We start from the raw sequence: 19,100 nt of genomic DNA, 5'->3' as shown, positions 1-19,100 counted from the left end.
CAATGAGAGTGGGGTGGGGGAACCAAAAGTCACACACACCTTTGCCTCCTTTACCCTGCACTGGTGTCTCGCTCCATTTCCAGGCAACCCAAAACACTGCAAAAAGGCTCTACCTCACCCAGGCAGGGAAAGAGCCCTAGAGTCCTGGAAGAGGTTCCCCTTGCAAAGGAACAGTAACACTCCTGGAGCCCCTGAGCCAGCAAAGAGGCTGAAGAGGGGAAGGGGGAGCCAAAAATCTCTGTAGCCGGAACATGTGCAGCAAGGTGGAGTGCGCGCGCGTGCTCTCTCTCTCTCTCTCACTCACTCCCACTCACACAGGGGCAGGTGTGGTAGCAACAGAGGGGATTGCTTTGAAAAACTCAGGAAGTATTTGCCAAATTCCCCCCCCCCCCATTGAGATGGTGCAGGCAATCACTGACACAGGCAACCCTCCCTCCAATGGTGCAGGCTATCATGGGCACAAGCAAGCCTTCCCACCAAGCAAAGCCTACAAAATGAGATTTTGCCTACAATCATCTCCATACTTTCCTGGGAGTAAGCCCCATTGACTACAATGGGGTTTACTTCTGAGTAGAAATGCATAGGGCTCTTAAAAGATCAGCATCCCAACTGTGAAAGAAGCCGGGCAGCTGGCAATCGGGAGGGCTGAGTACGGAGGGGAAGGGATTGTTAACAGCTGCCTTAGTTTCCTTCCATCCGGAAGTCTCAGTCTGCAGCGTATTTGCGTAACTCTATGGAATTTAGCACAACGCATTTTTGTCAATCGCACCAAGTCACGGAATGGAACTAACGCGGATAAATAGGCTCCACCTTTACTGTTGTTCTAGGCTCCTCGTGCAAAAATGAACCAGCAAAGATCCAGAAGATTCAGAGCATCAAAGGAGGGAGTGGAGGCTACAGAAGAGAAGCAGAGAATAAGACAAGAAATCTTGGATAAAGGTATATAGATTTGCTACTTGTCTACATCAGGAACAGCAGATTTGAAGGGTAGTTGTATCTTGCGAAATGGATATGGTTCTTAGGAGAAACTATGCAATGCAGGTAGGAAATGACCCATACAAGATTAAGGGAAAGTTCTGTGTTTTGTGTGCCATGATTTCAAGTAGAAAATCCTCCAAATGTGGTACTGGGCACAAAATTTGGCTTCCTGAATTTCTGATAATATTTTTAAACAGAACAAGTTGTTATAATTTTGAGAATATGTTTGAAAGTGTGAGAAATGCATTGTGAAATTGGGAGAGTTGCTAAATAAGATGTTGAATGATAGGAAAGAAGGGCCTTGATCCTCTGTATAACCCCCCTTGTCTCTCCCTAGCACTAGCACAATGAATTGTGCAAAATAAAACGTAAATATACATGAGTTCGTTAGACGCCAACTATTGTGCATATTTAAATGTTTAGCTACTTTTTATTGGAACTAGTTGTTTCCATAGTAAAGCCATTGATAAATGAGAGGCTGTGGGTTCAAAATAAATGAGGTGAAATGTCTTGCCTCCCCACAGACATATTTTATCCTGGTCAAAATAGCATCATGTTCCATTAAGAATTATGACTTTTTTTGTTTTTAAGGTGGCTTTCTTCCTCCAGAAGAAGTAAAGGAAAGATTTGACAGCAATTGCATTACACCAGTAAGTGTTGTTGGGCTTAATTTCTACATTGAGGCGCAACATAAGACATAATCAATGAACTGATTGTTGGTGGATCACAGGTTTTCTCTGTCCTCATGGTTAAGAACTGTTGTGCAAGGGTTAAGATTCAGCAGCTGCATAAAGGTTATTTGTGAGCCCTTGCAAAACGGAACTCTGCTAGTGCAGCTGCTGAGCAGCATTGTACAACAAAAGAGAACTGAGAAGCCAAAAGGGACATGTCAGAGTTCTGCAGGAGCTCTAATAATCCAGGTATTTTTGATGCCAAGTGGTTGGAGGCCAGGAGGAGAAACCCAGTACTGGGCCTCACACAAAAACTGTCACTGATAGTGTATTGGGTGCTTCCCACTATTGTTGAGGATTGGGGTTAGTCTAGGCCAGGAATCTCCAAACCCTGCACCGGGGGCCAGATGCAGCCCATGGCAAGCCTCTATTCGGCCTGCGGCCAGCCTCTTGTCCCCTGAAAGCCTCTGGCCCACTTGGCCGAACATGACTGGAACTGTGCTCTGGTTGCGTCTGGAGGGTGTTCTAAGGACCAGAGAGTTTGAAGGAATGAGTCCATTCATTCATTTATTCACTCATCTAGGTTTCATCTCTAATTTATTTATATAAATTTTATATTTAAATTTTTTCCCGGCCCCCAACACCGTGCCAGATATTTGATGCGGCCCTCTGGCCAAGTTTGGAGACCCCTGGTCTAGGCAAGTGCCATCTCTGAACCCAGATGCCAGCTTATAGCAAGACAGAGCAAACATAATTAAAAGGAACCAGCAAGGTACTTAAGCAGATAAATGTGCTCTCATATTTCTCCACCTCTCCTGCAAACGTGTGGTGCCACTCTTCTCGCATGTGCTATTTCTTCCTTGCTAGGCTTTGGTAAGAATAGCATGGAAGGGTGCAGGCACACAGAGGATAGCAGTATTCTGAGGCAAAGGGTTCCAAACCAAGAGGACTAGAATTTATGGCAGTTAGGATGGAAAAATTGCTATTTATAGTGGCTAGTTACACAAGAGGTCCTGGGATTCGAGGTTGCCCCCCCCAACTCATTTACACTATCTCAGATATGTAAGCTTGTTGTATTCACCCATTGGTGAGGTAAGGTATGCATTAATAATGTTTCTGCTTAAATGACATCTGTGGCAATTTACTCAGAATTTACTGCACGGTTTTCTTAGAAACCAGGTTCTGAGCCTAGGAGAGTCCCACAAACCACATAAAGGCATGCTTTCTTTCTTATTACAAGGTCCATCTACATAGATGAGATTTGGTATTGAAAATAGGTTCTGTCTGTCAGCCTTGGCAAACCCTGGCTTGGATTTAGACCTGCTTTTCATCTGGAGACCTGTTTATGTTTTGTGGAAGGGGTGGCGCTGGGTGTATTCTGTTTTCAATTATCCCTGACATTGACAGAATTGATCTTAAGAGTGTCAGAGGCTATTTGGCTGGTGTCATGTCAAGGTTGGAAGAGGAAACAGTTCCTTCTGGTAAATGTATTTGAAGGGCTTGGGCTGTCTTCCCCTGCCCTCTCCCCAGGTGTGGTTACTGTCTTTCCAGCTTTTTATAGAAACAGATTTGGTTCAAACTTTGCTAGTCTTCAAAACATAAAATGTCAGGCAGAATTTCAGCCTAATCATAGCCAAGTTGAATGTTTCTTTGCCTCATTGGTCACCAATTGCAAAATAGAGCATGCAAATGGCTGCACAAATTGCAGTTGTATAAAAATTGTAAATAAAGAAAAATTCTGCCATGGATTCAGTGGCTGGCCTGGAGGCTAATCAGTTAACTCTCAGCCTAGGTGTTTCTCATCTGTAATTGTTGTATTGAAGAATTGTCTGTGGACAGATTTTATATACTTCTGGTGGGTTTTATGGCTTGAACTTAAAATCCCTAAATTATAGTTGCTCGTGTGTGGATATTTACTTGTATATCAGTGATTTTTAACCTTTTTCATCTCACAGCACACGGACAAGACACTAAAATTGTCAAAGCACACCATCAGGTTTTTGACAATTGACAAGGCATACCATGTGGGGGGCTCCCATCTCCCATTGGCCCTACTAGTAAACAACTTTCTCCCAAATTCCTGTAGTGCACCTGTGGGCCACTCACGGCACACCTATGTGCCACAGCACAGTGACTGAAAATGGCTTTTGTTTATAGACAGGTTGCCCCACATAACTGTGACATTCCCCCCCCCCCCCCAGCCAAACGGCGATTTTGTGACTAGCTCCAGTTGAAATTCTGGGGCTCTGACCTACAAGAAAAATAAAATGACATACATCTCAAATCTGCCCACCTACATTATCTGCTGAATTCTTGCTCTTTAGGGAACAGAGTTTATGGACAATCTTGCTAAATGTCTTCGCTATTATGTTGCTGATCGTTTAAGCAATGATCCCGGGTGGAAAAACGTGACGGTAAGTTCTGTATTATCTACTTCAAAGTAAATGGGACTGGTAGTATTCTTGACTGTAACTCAACTCAGCAGTGTACTATTTCCACATAGATGAATTCCAAAAGATAAGTTATTGATAATCAAGTAACTACTGTACAAATGTACTGTTGAGCTATTTAAAAGATGTTCATCTGTGTTACCTTGGATTTGAAAATCTTGGAAAAATTATAAATAAAGTCTTTGGTTGTTAGTAAGGTTGGATATAGTGATTTCATAATTTCTAATGTTGCAATCTAGGTACCTGTAGCTACTTCAAGCTTGATTTCCTGAGGTATGCAGCCTGCTGTATAGTTGACAGATATGGGTGAATTCCAGAAGCATGAACTAGGAATTGTGGACTTACCACTGCACCCTACCTCAGCAAAGGAGAGAGCAACATTAAGAAGTGGGCTGTCTCATGTAGGCACTCTGCTTACAAACCGTTGTTTTGGGATGCATACATACAATTCTATAGATGTATATGAGAGTGGTGTAGTCTTCCAATTTTAATCCGGAAAAAAGTTGACCCAGGTATTAGGGAACGCTTTGTGCTGAGTAAATATCAATTTGTAGCAACGTTCACGGTTCTGTTATTAAGAGTTTCTTTATTGCTTCATTTTTATGGTGTGTTTTTCATAGGTTATTTTATCTGATGCTAGCGCTCCTGGTGAAGGTGAACACAAAATCATGGATTACATACGAAGACAAAGAGGTAGAAGAAATTAAGATTTGTATGTTAAAAGATATATCTAGTGGTATTAGTATTGCATGTGGCAGTTTAATACAAACAAATCTGTTTTCTTTTGTTTAGCTCAACCAAACCATGACCCAAACACACACCATTGTTTGTGTGGGGCTGATGGTAAGTCAAAGTTTTCCTATAGTCTGTTAAGTGAAGAATGCTGTTGTGTCAATCACACATTGGTTGTTCCGTTGGTCAAGCTTCTTTTGTCTTCCATAATGTTGCTTGTATTCTACTGCATTCTAAGCATCATGCTGTACCCATACATAAAGGGTTATTTGTGTGTAAACATCTTCCTGGGATTTTTTGTGGAGATATCCATAGAGGGCTTAATCTTAGACTCTGTGTGTGTGTGTGTGTGTGTGTGTGTGTGTGTGAACAATGTCATCTACTGCATTTGAGTCTACTACATCTACTGCAATGTCATTTACTGCATCTACTGCATAAAGACATTGTGAGAAGAGTTCCTTAGTTCTTGCTATCTCAGAAAATTGAGACACTCTTTCCAGTTTACCATTTTTGGGCAAGGTGTTCAAGTGGGTGGAGCACCCAACTCCAGCCTTTCCCGGGCAGTACCGGTTATCTTCATCAATGTGAGTCCAGATTTAGGACTGAGACTGAGAAATTTATCTTGTGTGCCTGGACCCTGTGTATTAACTAGTGACACAACTCAGTGGTTGGCAGAGAATGAAGAGGGAGTTAAAGGGTTGACTGAATCCAGCACTGAATGTTATTAATACACACAGATATTATAAAAGCATTAATACATAAAGTTTGCTTAATTTTTTTATAGCTGACCTAATTATGCTTGGATTAGCTACTCATGAACCAAATTTTACTATAATCAGAGAAGAATTTAAGCCTAACAAACCTAAACCATGTGGTCTTTGTAACCAGTTTGGACATGAAGTTAAGGATTGTCAAGGTTTGCCAAAAGAAAAACAAGGAGAGGTAGGTTGAATAGTTTTGCTTGATTCCTGTTCATAGAGCCAACGTGATGTGCACAAGATAAAGAAGAGGGGCTTGGATATGGGAGAGATCTATGTAGCCTAACCTATGTAGTCAGAGTGGCTGCCTTCAGGGATAAAAATGAAGGTCTTTTCACAATCTATCTTGAGCCATTTGGAGGGGGAAGCATCACAGAGAGTTCTTTACTTCAAAGCAAACTTCTGTGTTTCAAAACCTAACAAATTATGGAACCTTAATTGATCATCTTTCCTAGATGAGATATTTCAGCATAAATGTCAAATGCTTATAAATACTGCAGGGTAAAGATCAAAGATAGGAGGGGTAAAATAACATATCTGAATAAACACTGCAAGATTGTGCTAGTATTAGAAATTTAATTAAGTTTATTCACTTAAATGCTGGATTGAGACAAGTTACTTCAAGGTGAACCTTACATGCAAATTGTATGTCTTTTTCCCTTTCTTTGCAGCATGATCAATTTGCAGATTGTCCTCCTGGTATGGAACAAGAATTTATCTTTATTCGGTTATGTGTTTTGAGAGAAGTAAGTTATTCAGGGTTATTTAAGACTGTGATGCTGTGCATACTTACCTGGGGGTAAGCCCCATTGGCCACAATGGGACTTAATTCCAAGTAAATATGCTCAGGATTGGGCTGCACATTACATTTCTATTATCTGCAGAAATGTTTGATCCTGTCATTACTTTCTGTTTCTGTCTCCAATACTTCTAGTATTTGGAAAGAGAACTAACAATGGCCAGTTTACCTTTCACTTTTGATGTGGAAAGAAGTATTGATGACTGGGTTTTCATGTGTTTCTTTGTGGGAAATGACTTTCTTCCTCATTTGCCATCCTTAGAGATCAGGTATGGAAAAATGCTTAATATTCAGAAATACTTGGTGGTTTTGAGGGAAGTGAGAATGGTTGTATGATAAGTGTTTGATGTATTGGCGATATGTTATATTTACCAAATCCAGTAATTGCCTCCATGGTCTTGGTCAAACCTAGTGGTATTTTTTCCTGTTTTATTTTTCTCTGAATAGCCATATTACAAGTTTTTTTAAAGTACATTCTCACTGTTACCAAAGTAATTTGCCATAAGGCATTGGGGAGGAGGCATGATCGGTGGCTGTTTGTTTTGCTCAAATCTGAAACCTCTGCAAACTTGCATAAGCCTTGGCTATAATGGGTTTATTACTGTTTCAAATGCAGTGAAAATCTGTAAGTTAGGTGTGTCTGAGTTAATGCTTTTTAAACACATGAGTTCGTATGCCAAATGATGGCTTTATGTTCCTTATATTTATGGCACATTTTACTCTCAGCCTTCTTGAACCCTCAGTTGATTGCTGTGTGTCATAGCCCTAGTCTCATCTGCTACTAATTTAGTAGTTGGCTGTAGCCCTTTAGAGAGTGAGTGTGTTTTTGTTTTTACACGGCAGGTGTTTCAGAAGGGCCTCTCACTACATTAGCTTAGGGCTTTTCTAGATCACTGCCCCTTGTAGCCTGCCACAAGAGGACAATTATAACAAAAATAAGGGGGAAATCTGCTGCCAAAGTGAGTCATATGGTTCAGCTCTCATTTTCTGTGCTACTTCACCCCAAGCAAATGAGGGTGGCCTTTTGCTTCTTACTGGTAGAAGAAGAGTATAGGGTTTTCATAGTCATCAGAGGAAGGCTCTGCAGGAGTGATCACTGAGATCAGCACCTGTTCATATATCAAATGTTAATCATTGGTTTAGATTTTGGATATTCAACATTGCTTGAAAACAGCAAAGAACTAAAAGTTGTTTTTTGTGTGTGTTCTATTTTTGTTTTAATTATTACAGGGAAGGAGCAATAGATCGCCTAGTTAATATATATAAAAATGTTGTGCACAAAACTGGGGTGAGTTGCTTTTCACCACAAAATTTAATATCACATTATGGAATTTAAGGGGAAAAGATGATTACAGTTTTATTTAACTATTTTCAGGGATATCTTACAGAAAATGGCTATGTCAACTTGCAAAGAGTACAGATGATCATGCTAGCTGTTGGGGAAGTTGAAGACAGCATTTTTAAGAAACGTAAAGATGATGAGGTAAAAGTGTTCTCATGAAACTTGCTTGTATATTTGGTTTGGTTTTTAACATAAAAATTCATGCTGGATTTATGGAAGGAATTCATAAAAATTCCTTCATGCTGGAGAGAGGGAAGGTCTTGTTCTGTCATGCAGAGTATTTTTAAACTTGGTTTATACTGAATATTTTCTGTTGTACATTATGGAAAATAGAACACAAGTGTTCCTCTTCTCCTCCCTGGGATCCTCCTGCCCAGCCCTTTTTGACAAAGAAGTGGGAGAAGGGGAAATTGCAAGGTGTTCCTGCTTCCCACACCCAGATTACTCTTCTTCCAGAGAGATCAGAATTAAACCATCTCCTTCTCCTGTCACAGTTGCTTGCTTTTTGCAGCAGTCCTGTAGATCAGTGATTCCCAACCTGGGGTACGTGTATCCCCAAGGGTGCTTGCCAGGGCCTTTAGGACCTGGCAATACTTGGAAAAGAACTGAATAATGATGGGGAAAGGTAGGTCTGTATTGGACTGCCTTGCGTGCTGACATTAGACTGCATTGCAGGGCTAATATGAGGGGTACAATTTATAGAAATGAGCTGCCAAGGGATACACAAGTGAAAAAATGTTGGGAACCAGTGCTGTAGATAGAGGTGAACCACAATCACCCTACCCCTTTTCTCACTCTCTTTTCTTGTTGGAAGGAGAGTGAGCAAGAAGAGGATCAGGGTGGCAGACCAGTGGGAGTGGCAGGCAAGTTTGGAATGTGGGCACTCTCCACCAGCCTGTTGCTAGAAGCCATTGCTTCAACCGTCGTTATGGGCTCTGAAGTTGTCTGACTTGTTTAGTCTAACTGTAACCTGGACCTATTTGACACAAATCTTCCCATTTTTATTTATGCTACTGGGATGCCCTTGAGAGGGCAGGAATCTTGTAATCAGTCTTGAAAAGCAGCAAGACTGAGGATCAGTTAAGGGGATGTTTCCATCCTCTACTGAGCCTAGACAGAGTGGTAGATCTTGTCAACCTTGGTCTGAGCCTCGGGAAGGGTGGGGACCTTGAAGACTAAAAGAAGCATTTGTCATTGCTGCTCTGACAAACATTTGTGAGCCCCTGTGTTTCTCAGATCTGATTGCACTAGCTCATTAATATTTGAAGGAATAAAGACTTTTGATGTGGCCATTAAACAAATTATTAACTCTAGTTCATGATTGGCTACAGCATGTTTTAATGCACCAGAAAAAAAAAAATTAGGACCACATTGAATAACATATCCAGTTATCTTATTAATCCTTCAGAAACATGTTTTCTGAACTCCTTTATCACTGGATGGCCAAAAATGTGAGATTGCTAGGAAGTCTGACAATATCAACAATTATTATTAAATTTCCTTTAATTTGAATCAGCGTTGCCAAGCTTGAATGAGTTGGAGGGACCATCCTTGTGCCTAATGCCTTTGCCCTTTGAAAGACATTAAGGCTGCAATCCTATACACATTTTCCTGGGAGTAAGCACATTGAACACAATGAAACTTCCGAGTAGACTGCATAGGATTGTGCTCTAACTTTCTTCTGAAAATCATTATATTGTGTTTCTGTGTTTGAGGGGTGATATCACAAGATTCTTGTGGTTTCATAACTGTAGAAATTGTATACATTGTGTGGAAAGTTTAGAGCAGGGGTGCTCAATACGTCGATCGCAATCGACCGGTCGATCGCGAGGCAAAATGAGTCGATCGCAGGCTTCTCTCCCGTCCATGCATCCCTGGGAGTGAGCCCCGTTGACTCTACTGGGGCTGACTCGTGAGTAGACCTGGAGAGGAGCCGCTGGCAGGCTTCTCTCCCACCCACGCATCCCTGGGAGTGAGCCCCGTTGACTCTACTGGGGCTGACTTACCTTTCCCCTGTTTTTGCACTGGTATGTATGGAGATCTGCCCCCCCCCAACTTCCACCTGTTGGTTCTATGTGCAAGGGGTTTTGCACTGGTCTTGCTGTGATGTCTATATAGAGATCTTCCCTCCCCCACACCTTTCCCCTGTTTTTGCACTGGTATGTATGGAGATCTGCCCCCCCCCCCCAACTTCCACCTGTTGGTTCTGTGTGCAAGGGGTTTTGCACTGGTCTTGCTGTGATGTCTATATAGAGATCTGCCCTCCCCCACACCTTTCCCCTGTTTTTGCACTGGTCTGTATAGAGATCTGCTCCCCCCCCCACTTGTATTGGAATCGAGGAAGATCTGGTGAAGAGGTAGATGTGGTGTCAGCAGTGGCCCCTTTAAGGGTAAGGCCTGGGCATCCAGCAGAGTGTGCTGCACAGCTGCAGCCACTTGAAGGCAATAGGGCCCTCAGGGATATAAGAGCACCTGAGGCAGGAAGGGCTCCACTTATTTATGTGAGTCAGCCTTTTCCTACATGAAGATCATTAAGTCCAAGTACTGTTCCACCATGACTGATGAACATTTGGAAGTGTGCTTGAGGCTGGCTGTCAGCAGCTACTGTCCAGACTATGCATCCTTGGCTGATTCACTTCAGTGTAAGTCATCAAAGTAAACTCAAGTAATTACAAAAAATGTTTATAGTTAATTATGTTGTGTTGTGCAATATTGGCTCATGCAGTTATGCAAGGTACACCAACATACATTGTACACATAAATGTTATATGTTATGATGGCGCGAACATTGTAAAAAACTCTGGTAGATCTCCGGGCCTTGCTGGGTTTCAAAGTAGCTCTCGAGCCAAAAAAGTGTGAGCACCCCTGGTTTAGAGCATTATTAGTTATGATGTCTGTAAGAAATACTAGCTTGGACTGCTGAAACATTCCCAAAATGAAGAGAGTTCACTTTGGTTGAAATTCCTTTTGTGTGATTTTTTGTCAAGGGTGGTATTGCTGGTCCCCTTCTGACATTGTCTGCAACAATACCCTGGTGAATTTATAGCATTAATAGTTGTGAGAACAGGGAGGATGAATATATTAAGGGCATGGAAAACAGCCTATGACCTGGATAGGGGACTCTTGTCATTCACTAGTAGTTGCCAGAGATATTGTTATCTTGGATAAAGGAATGTGTTCTCTTGTGTATTTTAAAATATTGATTATACCACTTGAAAAGTTCATAAAACAATTTACAGAATAAATAAAAATATGGTTACTTCCCACCTCAGTCTCATCAGAGAGGCATTTCTTTGGATAGTGCCCTCATTGACAAGATGGTCTTGCTACCAGAAATGGGGCAGTTTTTGATGCTATGCTTACTATACACAATGGATGAATGGATGTGCCAGACTTTCTGAGCCCCAGACCAAAGATGCTCCCTCCCAAAAAAGAAAAGAAAAACCCACAGAGAAACAAGCCTTTCCCACAAAATAAGTGCACATTTGGATGCAAAACCCATGTGTGTTTTTTTCCATGCAGTAAGCAAAATACCTTTTTCACTTCTTATTCTCTGGGTTTCAAATCTTCCACATGGGTTTTGAACATATGGTTGCAAAATTCATGTGATAATTGTTATCTGTTGGTTTGGAGTCCTCTGAGTGAGACAACGTCCTAGACTGGCTCCTGGCAGAGCCCTTTTTCACCACTGCCAGTTTTTCCCCTTGTTTTGGTTTTAAAGGGCAGCTGTCATCACCCATTCATTTGTGGCAAGTAGGAGAAGAACATGTAAAAGCATACCTAGCTTGAATCTTGACTGAATCTCAGGATCTTTGGCTCAACCACAAGGGAGGAAAGTGTCCCAGCTATTCCTGTCAGCAGCAAGGAGTGTGCTTGCCATCTGAGGAATCCTTTGTGGAGTAGGGAGGCATTGAGAGCCTTCATCAGTATTTGGTAGGAAGAGGTTGTCCAAGTGGCTCTTGCCAAAAAATGTGTATTTTAACTATCCAAAGGCTACTTCCAAACTATCCAAACTATCTTGTATCAGCTGAAGGTGTAGTTGAAGTGCTCCTTTACTAGGGGTTTATAGATAGGGCTTCATAAGCAACAGTTACAGTGAGTAGGCAGCATCCCTAATGATCATGAGCAGGAAGCAACTATGTCATAAGAACATAAGAACAGCCCCACTGGATCAGGCCATAGGCTCATCTAGTCCAGCTTCCTGTATCTCACAGCGGCCCACCAAATGCCCCAGGGAGCACACCAGATAACAAGTGACCTCAACCTTGGTGCCCTCCCTTGCATCTGGCATTCTGACATAACCCATTTCTGAACCCAAATCAGGAGGTTGCACATACTTGTCCAATCCCCTTTTAAAGGCGTCTAGGCTAGACGCCAGCACCACATCCTGTGGCAAGGAGTCCCACAGTCCTCCTCAGTCATATTTGGTGGCCAATTTACCCCCCTCCTTTTGATCAGAGGGGTCACCTTTACAATCCTGGCATCATTGTATCTGTTGGGAGCCCCCCCCCCCCCCCAAAAAAAAAATCCAGGAGCATTACTTGAGTTCACCACTGCCAGAAGCACCATTTAATGGTATCTCTTGAGGTTCAGGTAAATGTTGGCTGCATCAGACACAGAACACGGTCAGACATGGAATGTGGTGGTGCCTTCTGTCTGGGGCAGTGCTTCCCAAACTCCTATAAGGGAGTTGGGAGCACTGTATGTGTGTGGGGAAGGCAGCAATGCAATCCCCAAGATCGCACTGCTGCTGGGGTAGGTTTTCCAACTTAGAGTGCCAGCCTCCAGGGGGTTGTGGGGAGCCCTGCAGATGGCTCCTTAAGCCTCTGTAATAGTAAAAAAATCTTGTCTGAAAGCCATCAGGTAAGCTAGAAAAAATACCCTCCCCCACTCCAGCAGCATGATCCTGGGGATCATGTTGCTGCCTTTCCCCTCCTCCCCCTTAAGAGGTTAGGGCTACGTTTGGGAACCACAGGTCTAGGGCATTGATGCAATTAAAGAATCATTGAGTGCTAAACTCCTTGATGACCATTTGTGCATCATCAATTCCAGTGATCAATCCTAGAATGGTCCCTGTGATCTCTTCACAAAAGTCCTCAAAGTTGATGGAAGCTGTGGAAATGCCAATGATGCACAGAGCTGATAGTAACCTGCAATCTGAAAATAGTCATGGTGACTTGTTTTTTTGAGGGGTGATCAGCTTTGATATTGGGGTGGCGGTCTCCTGTCTCGGTCATCTTCTTGTGCATGATTCCCACAAAGGTGGATCGAGACATGTGATTATAGCTTCCCCTCTGGTTGTTGTCCCAGATCTCAAGCACATCAGTCTGTCATCCGTGCCAACACATGCACCCCAGTATGCCGATTGAACATGCCCGGCAGGGGGGAGTGTTAGCTTTTTGTTCCTAAAAATCAAAAATTCTTAGAAATTTAGTTTCTAATTTAGTCATGTGGAACGTGTGACTTTTACTCCACTTTCCTTTCTTTGCCCAGGTTTCCTGCTTGAAAATGTTATCTTCCTAATTCTTGTTCTGACCCCCAAAATTGGAATTGTGGGAAAGGAACAAAAGTGCACTTGTCCAGCATTTATTGAGCAGTAATTGTGCACTGGTCACACTTCAGTTGATTGGTATGCCATGTTCTGTCTAGCCCATGGGCCCCTTTCCTTGTTCCAACTGGAGTCAGCTGAACAACAATCAATTGGATGGCCTTCCAGTCAACTTATGCTTGGAAGCAGGAAACGGGTGTGAGAATTTTTGGAAAGGGAGCCTCCTGGGAAGAACCCCTCTTTCTTGACTAACTTGACTAACTTTCTTGACTCTCTTGACTAACTTACAGAACTTAGTAACAAGGGAAGAGAACTTCCCCATTAAAATTGAATCAGCCAATCGCATAACAGGCCTGTAGCTGGCACATCTCTTAGACAGATTTGTTAAAGAGAAGACAGACAATAATAATTTGCCCCCCCCCCACTGACACATCTGTAACTGGGGAGAACAATACATATCCAGGTCTTAATAATTTGTTCAGTGAGATATTTAAAGATGTTTTATTTATGTAAATATTTGAAGTAGAGCACCTTGGGGTATGGCTTTTCCTTCAATGCCTTTATTTTTTATAAATCTCAAAGAGATTGCTTCATAACTTTTTAAAATTGCCTTTTGAATTCCCCTAATCAAACCCAAGGTTCTGTGAGTGAACCTCTTTTTCTTCCTAAATCACCATAACCTTGGTTGTAGCCCTGATGCAGTCGTGAAGGATTTCTCTTAGTCCAATTCGTTGTGTGTTAAGGAACAGTCTTCTACCTGTTCCCAACAAAAATGGTCCCAGTTTTTGGAAAAAGAGACTCCTTTTGGGGGATCCCAACAACACTTGTGGAATGACCCATAACTGCAGGGTTTGGTGGGGGGGGGGGGTTTCTATATGCATCATGTAATATCATCTGACCTGCCCTCCCTGCAATGGCATTTATCCAACCAGGAGGTGTGCTGCCCTCAGAAGGCCAATTCCTCATGCCAGCATGTGCAGCTCCACTACGCAGATTGAATGTGCTCTGGGTTGGTGCTGGGCCTTGCGCTTTTCCAACTCAAACAATTCATGGAAAATCCAAACATGTGGAATGCTCAGTTCCAGCTCCACATTCCTTTCTTTGCTCATGTTCCCCATAAAGAACTTCCCTGTTTTCATTCTTGTATTGGTCCCCAAAACTGGAAGCATGGTGAGGGAAGCAGAGGCATGCCAGGCCTTCATTCGACATTTCTCTTTCCCATTAGACTTTGCAGAGTTGAAGGTGTCCCTTCAGGTTTTGGAGAGGGGTTTCCCTCAAGGGAACTTTACTTTCTTGAATAAAGAACAGAGCTTATTGATGGGTGAAAGAGAATTCCCTTTCCTGACTTCACTTGAAAAAGATAGAGATGGAAAAATTCCAGCCTGGATCCATAATGTTTCAGTTTATAGGGGGGACAGATTCGCCATGTGCATCATATAATACCATTGCAATATTTAACTGCTGTGCCCTCCAGTAACCACACCAGGAGATGTGCTGACCTCATGCATGCAGGCCAGCACACAACCTTTAATATGCAGATTGAATATGTCCCTGGGAGCCCTGGGACTTGTTTTTCCCAACCAAGAAAAATAAATACAAAAATAGATCTATTTTAGAAAATAGATACATGTGTATTCTTGGTTTTGTGGACATACAAATGTGTGGTTTTCACTCTAGTCTCCCTTTATCCATATTCCCTGTTGTAAAGTTCCCTGTCCTTGCTCTTGTTGCAGTTCCCAAATCTGGAAGTGTGGGAAAGAAAATAGAGGTGCACTTGACCTGCCTCCTTGAACATAAATGAATGAATTTCATGAATGAATAGGCCACGGTTCTAACCAGGAAAGTTGCCCTGGGCAACCACCCAATCAATCAGTTCTCAGTGAACTTCATTTAAATCTGGGGAAAACTTCCTGATCAGAATCGGGGAGGGGGGAGACTATTTTTTCAATACTGGTTCCTCCTGAGGGGAACTATACCTTCTTGGTTAAAGAACTGAACAATGAAAGGGGAGAAAAAAAACTTGTCTGACTTGAGTAGAAGCGGGGGGGGGGGGATTTAGCATACATGTTGAAGGACTTCACGACTCCCTTTTGTGAACCCGTTTGCCTGCACTTGTTTTGTGTGCATTTTGTAAATAGGTGGTGTTGCTTTGGAATGCAGTGAATGCACCATCTTATTTTAGAATGTTTTTTAAAAGGTAACACAGTAGTTAGCTGTTATTAAAAATAAATCCTTGGTTGTTCAAAAACAAAACCATCTGTTTATTTGAGCCACTGATTAATTCAGCCCCTCACTGTTGAAGTAGCTGCAGAGTGTACTCTGATCTTTTCGGCAGAAATCGCACGGATCCAGCAGTGCCACTCACCCTGCCTGTCGACCCACCCATCGGCTCCCTTCCCTGGTTCCATCCGGGTAGGTTGTCCTAGGTGACCCACAATCAGCTGGCTTGGGGAGAGCCTTGCCTTCATTGTCAAAGAACTGAACATAGAGGAAAATAACTTTCCTATTAAAACTAGACTGGCTGATTGTACACCATGCCTGTGTCTGGAGCAACTATTAGGCAAATTTGCCACACTGAAGCCAGGCAATAGTAGCAATTTTCCACCCACTGATATTCCAGTTACTGGAGAGAATGTAACATGCCTTACTGGGTGAATAATTAACAAACACCTGAATATTTTAAAGTACTTTATATATCTAAATGTTTGAACTAGAACTTCTTGGGGTATAGCTTTTCCTTCAAAAATTATTCTTAAAATTGTCAAATAGGTGGGACATTTGGCTTTTTGCCAACTTTTCTCCTTTTGCCCACGTTCTCTGTTCCCCATTGAACAATGGCCTCTGTCTTGTTGCGGTCCCTCAGATTTAAGAATGGTGACGTCAGGCACACTTGCTTGGCTGCCATTTCACTGAAATGAATTGTGCATTTGCCGCATCCCCAGTGATTGTCTGTCGAGTCACCTAGTGGCTCAGTTCCCTGGTTCCAACTGGGGTAAGTCATCTTGGGTGACCACCAATCAATTGATGTGAAACCTCCCTGCTCAGAAGCAGGAAGGGGAGCCAAAAAATTTTTTGCAGAAGTTTCCCTTTGGGTGAATCTCACTTTCTTGGTTTAAAGAACAGAACTGAACAGTGCGGGGGAAGTGGGACTTCCCTGTGAAATTTGGAGTGGCAAATCGCAAGGTATGCCTGAACTGGGAAGTTTTCTGCCCCCAGAAGGGTAAGCCCTTGGGGGGGGGGGGAACTTTCACTCCTTCAGCAGGCAAGTGCTTCTTGGTTACATGCAGACACAGGAGGTTTGCTGGAGGATGACTGACAGCAGCAGAGGCAGCACTGTTTTTGCCGCAGAGAGACCCCTGAATTGGGATGAATGTGGGTTGACACTCACAGATGCATTTTCCCACAGAACCATGCCTGGTAGAGGCCCAAATCTTTGGTAGTGGGTTTGTCTCTGTAACCTGTTTGTGAATATGTGCAGGGTAGGGGTATATCTACTGTTAGCTTTTTCTTAAGTGAAAGTTGTTTTACAAGATGACAAGAGTACAAGCAGTGATGCTAGACCATTAGAAAAGTTCCATATGTGGCTAGTATACCAACACCTTTATTTGGGCCAAGAAAAGTCATGAAGTAGTATGCAAGCTTTTGAGTTCCCCACAATTCCTCTTCAGATTTGATGTTGTACAAAAAAAAAACAACCCCTGGGGGGGTGGGGAGTCTTGCTGGAGTTGATGTTGCAGCAAGACATGCTGGGACATAGAAGCAATGGCTGCCCTTCCACAACCTGTAGACTGGAGCTGCCTCTGTGCCTAGCAACACTTTTTTTCTCTTCCTCCTTCTGTTTGCTTCACATCCATTTTGAAGATGAATTCTGGTGAACCTGAAAGTTTTTGTATGCACCTTTGAAATTTCTTAAAATTGTTTTTATTGTGTGTTTTGTTCTGACCCACCTTGAGGGCCCATGTGTTGGAAAAGTGACTTGAAAACTGATATATAAATAAATGGATGCTGCTAAACATTGTAACTTGTGTGTATGAATAAGACTAGTTTTAGTATGGAGAAGAGCAATTCTTTGTAGCAAGAAGCGAGTAGTTCTACAAAACCGTTGTACCCTGTTGAAGTGAAATCTGTTTGGACATTTTTATCTTACAAATGTAATCTGAAAATTGCTTTCTGAGTTTAATGTTTTATCATGTGATTTACATTGTGCACAATTCTAATGTTTTTTTTCAATTTAGGAAAATTTCAAAAGAAGACAGAAAGAGAAAAGAAAAAGAATGAAGGTAACTATAAGGCATCTACTTCTGTTTTTATTTGCAGTAACATCCAAATTAAAGCAATGTTATAGCTGTATTTTAAGCCAGGATCCAAAGAACTGTTGCATGCTCCTAACGGAATTTCTTATTTTTTTTCTTTGATCAGCTTTTCCTCCAGGCCATGTCGCAAACTGCTGTAGATGTTCCCCTTGGAACATGCAGCATGGGTTGATGTTCTTTGAAAAATACATCCCATACCTCTTTGCGCACACCAAACTGGTTTTGTGGTTTTTTTGAATCCCAGCCATAGAGAATCAATCCAGAATCCATAGAGTATGTGTATCCAAGGGCTTGCCTTCACCCAGTGGGATCTTCGACTTTGTTTTTAATTGAATAACAGACTCAGGTTGAACGGCTTTTGGAATCTGTGTGAAAAGTAATTAGCTATGGAGGGGTTTGTGAGCTGGGGCAGGTGCTGCTGTTTTAGAAATAAAAGTACTAAACCCCTTGGGTACAAGTTCTTTGGTCCTGGCCTAAATTTTGAACATATATTTTGAACACTTATAGCCTAATTTGTTGGAAGAGTTATGCCACTGGAATACAACATGCCGGAGAGCAAAACCTGGCCACCCCCATAAGCAGTGAGCTGCTAGATTCATGTGACAATGGATTGGGAGTTCCCACATGTGCCAGTAAGTTGGCACAGGTGGTAAAAGGGAAGTAGGGAGGAAATGGAATGGAGCAGGGGGTTTGGGTGGAATGGGGAGGTGATGGGGCAGGGAGGAGAGTGGATCAGGCCCAGGAAGGGGCAGGTTTGGAGGCAGCAGTGCCTGCTGAATCTTAACCCCTTTCATGAATCCACCTGGACTTGGCTAGCGATATTGCTGGCACAGATCCAGGTTGACCCACCAGATCAACAGGGGCTTACCTTGAGGGAAGAGGAAGCTTCTGGAGGCTGAAACTCCTCCACAGGAGTCAGCAGGGGCCATGTTGGCACCAGACATTGCCATGGAGGAGTCAGGATTGGGCTGTTAGGGTGAAATAAATCAGGATCATTGGCTTTCTTCTCTACCATTTTTGTACTTTGTTCCCATAAGCTCTTGTTGTAGCTTGTCATGCAATAATTTAGAAATCATGTTTTCTCACAGCTGTGAATAGGGATAAGTGGAATCCTTTCAGCCTTTACTATAGATTTGCCTGTTGTTCCTCCATCAGCCTGCTTCAGTCACATGCCCTATGTTGTACTTTGGTGAAGAGCAGTTCTCAAACAAAATTATATAGAAAGCAGATGTTTGTGACTCACTGTCACTAATATTATGCCACTAATTAGTGAAAGTGGCAGTGTCATGACTCATTAGAATAAGGGAGGTGGTAGCATTTGGTGAAGAGTGCAGAAGACTTGTCTCTTAATGGAATGTATAGATTAATGAGTTGTTTTTCTGTAAACCAGTGTAAGAAACTGTTGATGCTTGAGCTTTTAAAGAAAGGCCAGTTGAATTTCTGAGGATGGAGTTACTTTGCAAAACAGAAATGGCCAGTTCCTTTGTACTATTTCTCCAGTCTAGATGG

The 19,100-nt window shown here is 42.4% G+C and overlaps 1 protein-coding gene across 1 annotated transcript in view; it reads left to right on the top strand.

Annotated features, from left to right (window-relative positions):
• Positions 1 to 19,100, top strand: part of XRN2 (5'-3' exoribonuclease 2) — a 78,885-nt gene that overhangs the window by 21,178 nt on the left and 38,607 nt on the right. The window contains exons 4-14 of the mRNA XM_066623388.1: positions 828 to 939; positions 1,570 to 1,628; positions 3,974 to 4,063; positions 4,720 to 4,792; positions 4,892 to 4,942; positions 5,616 to 5,773; positions 6,261 to 6,335; positions 6,524 to 6,657; positions 7,619 to 7,676; positions 7,764 to 7,871; positions 17,514 to 17,558. Coding sequence (XP_066479485.1) covers positions 828 to 939; positions 1,570 to 1,628; positions 3,974 to 4,063; positions 4,720 to 4,792; positions 4,892 to 4,942; positions 5,616 to 5,773; positions 6,261 to 6,335; positions 6,524 to 6,657; positions 7,619 to 7,676; positions 7,764 to 7,871; positions 17,514 to 17,558 — 963 coding nt within the window. The remainder of the gene's footprint in view (positions 1 to 827; positions 940 to 1,569; positions 1,629 to 3,973; positions 4,064 to 4,719; positions 4,793 to 4,891; positions 4,943 to 5,615; positions 5,774 to 6,260; positions 6,336 to 6,523; positions 6,658 to 7,618; positions 7,677 to 7,763; positions 7,872 to 17,513; positions 17,559 to 19,100) is intronic.

Source organism: Tiliqua scincoides, chromosome 4 (genome assembly GCF_035046505.1).
Source record: "Tiliqua scincoides isolate rTilSci1 chromosome 4, rTilSci1.hap2, whole genome shotgun sequence".
Lineage (NCBI taxonomy): Eukaryota > Metazoa > Chordata > Lepidosauria > Squamata > Scincidae > Tiliqua > Tiliqua scincoides.
Note: the sequence above shows the minus strand (reverse complement) of the source record. Positions and strands in the feature narration are given on the sequence as shown.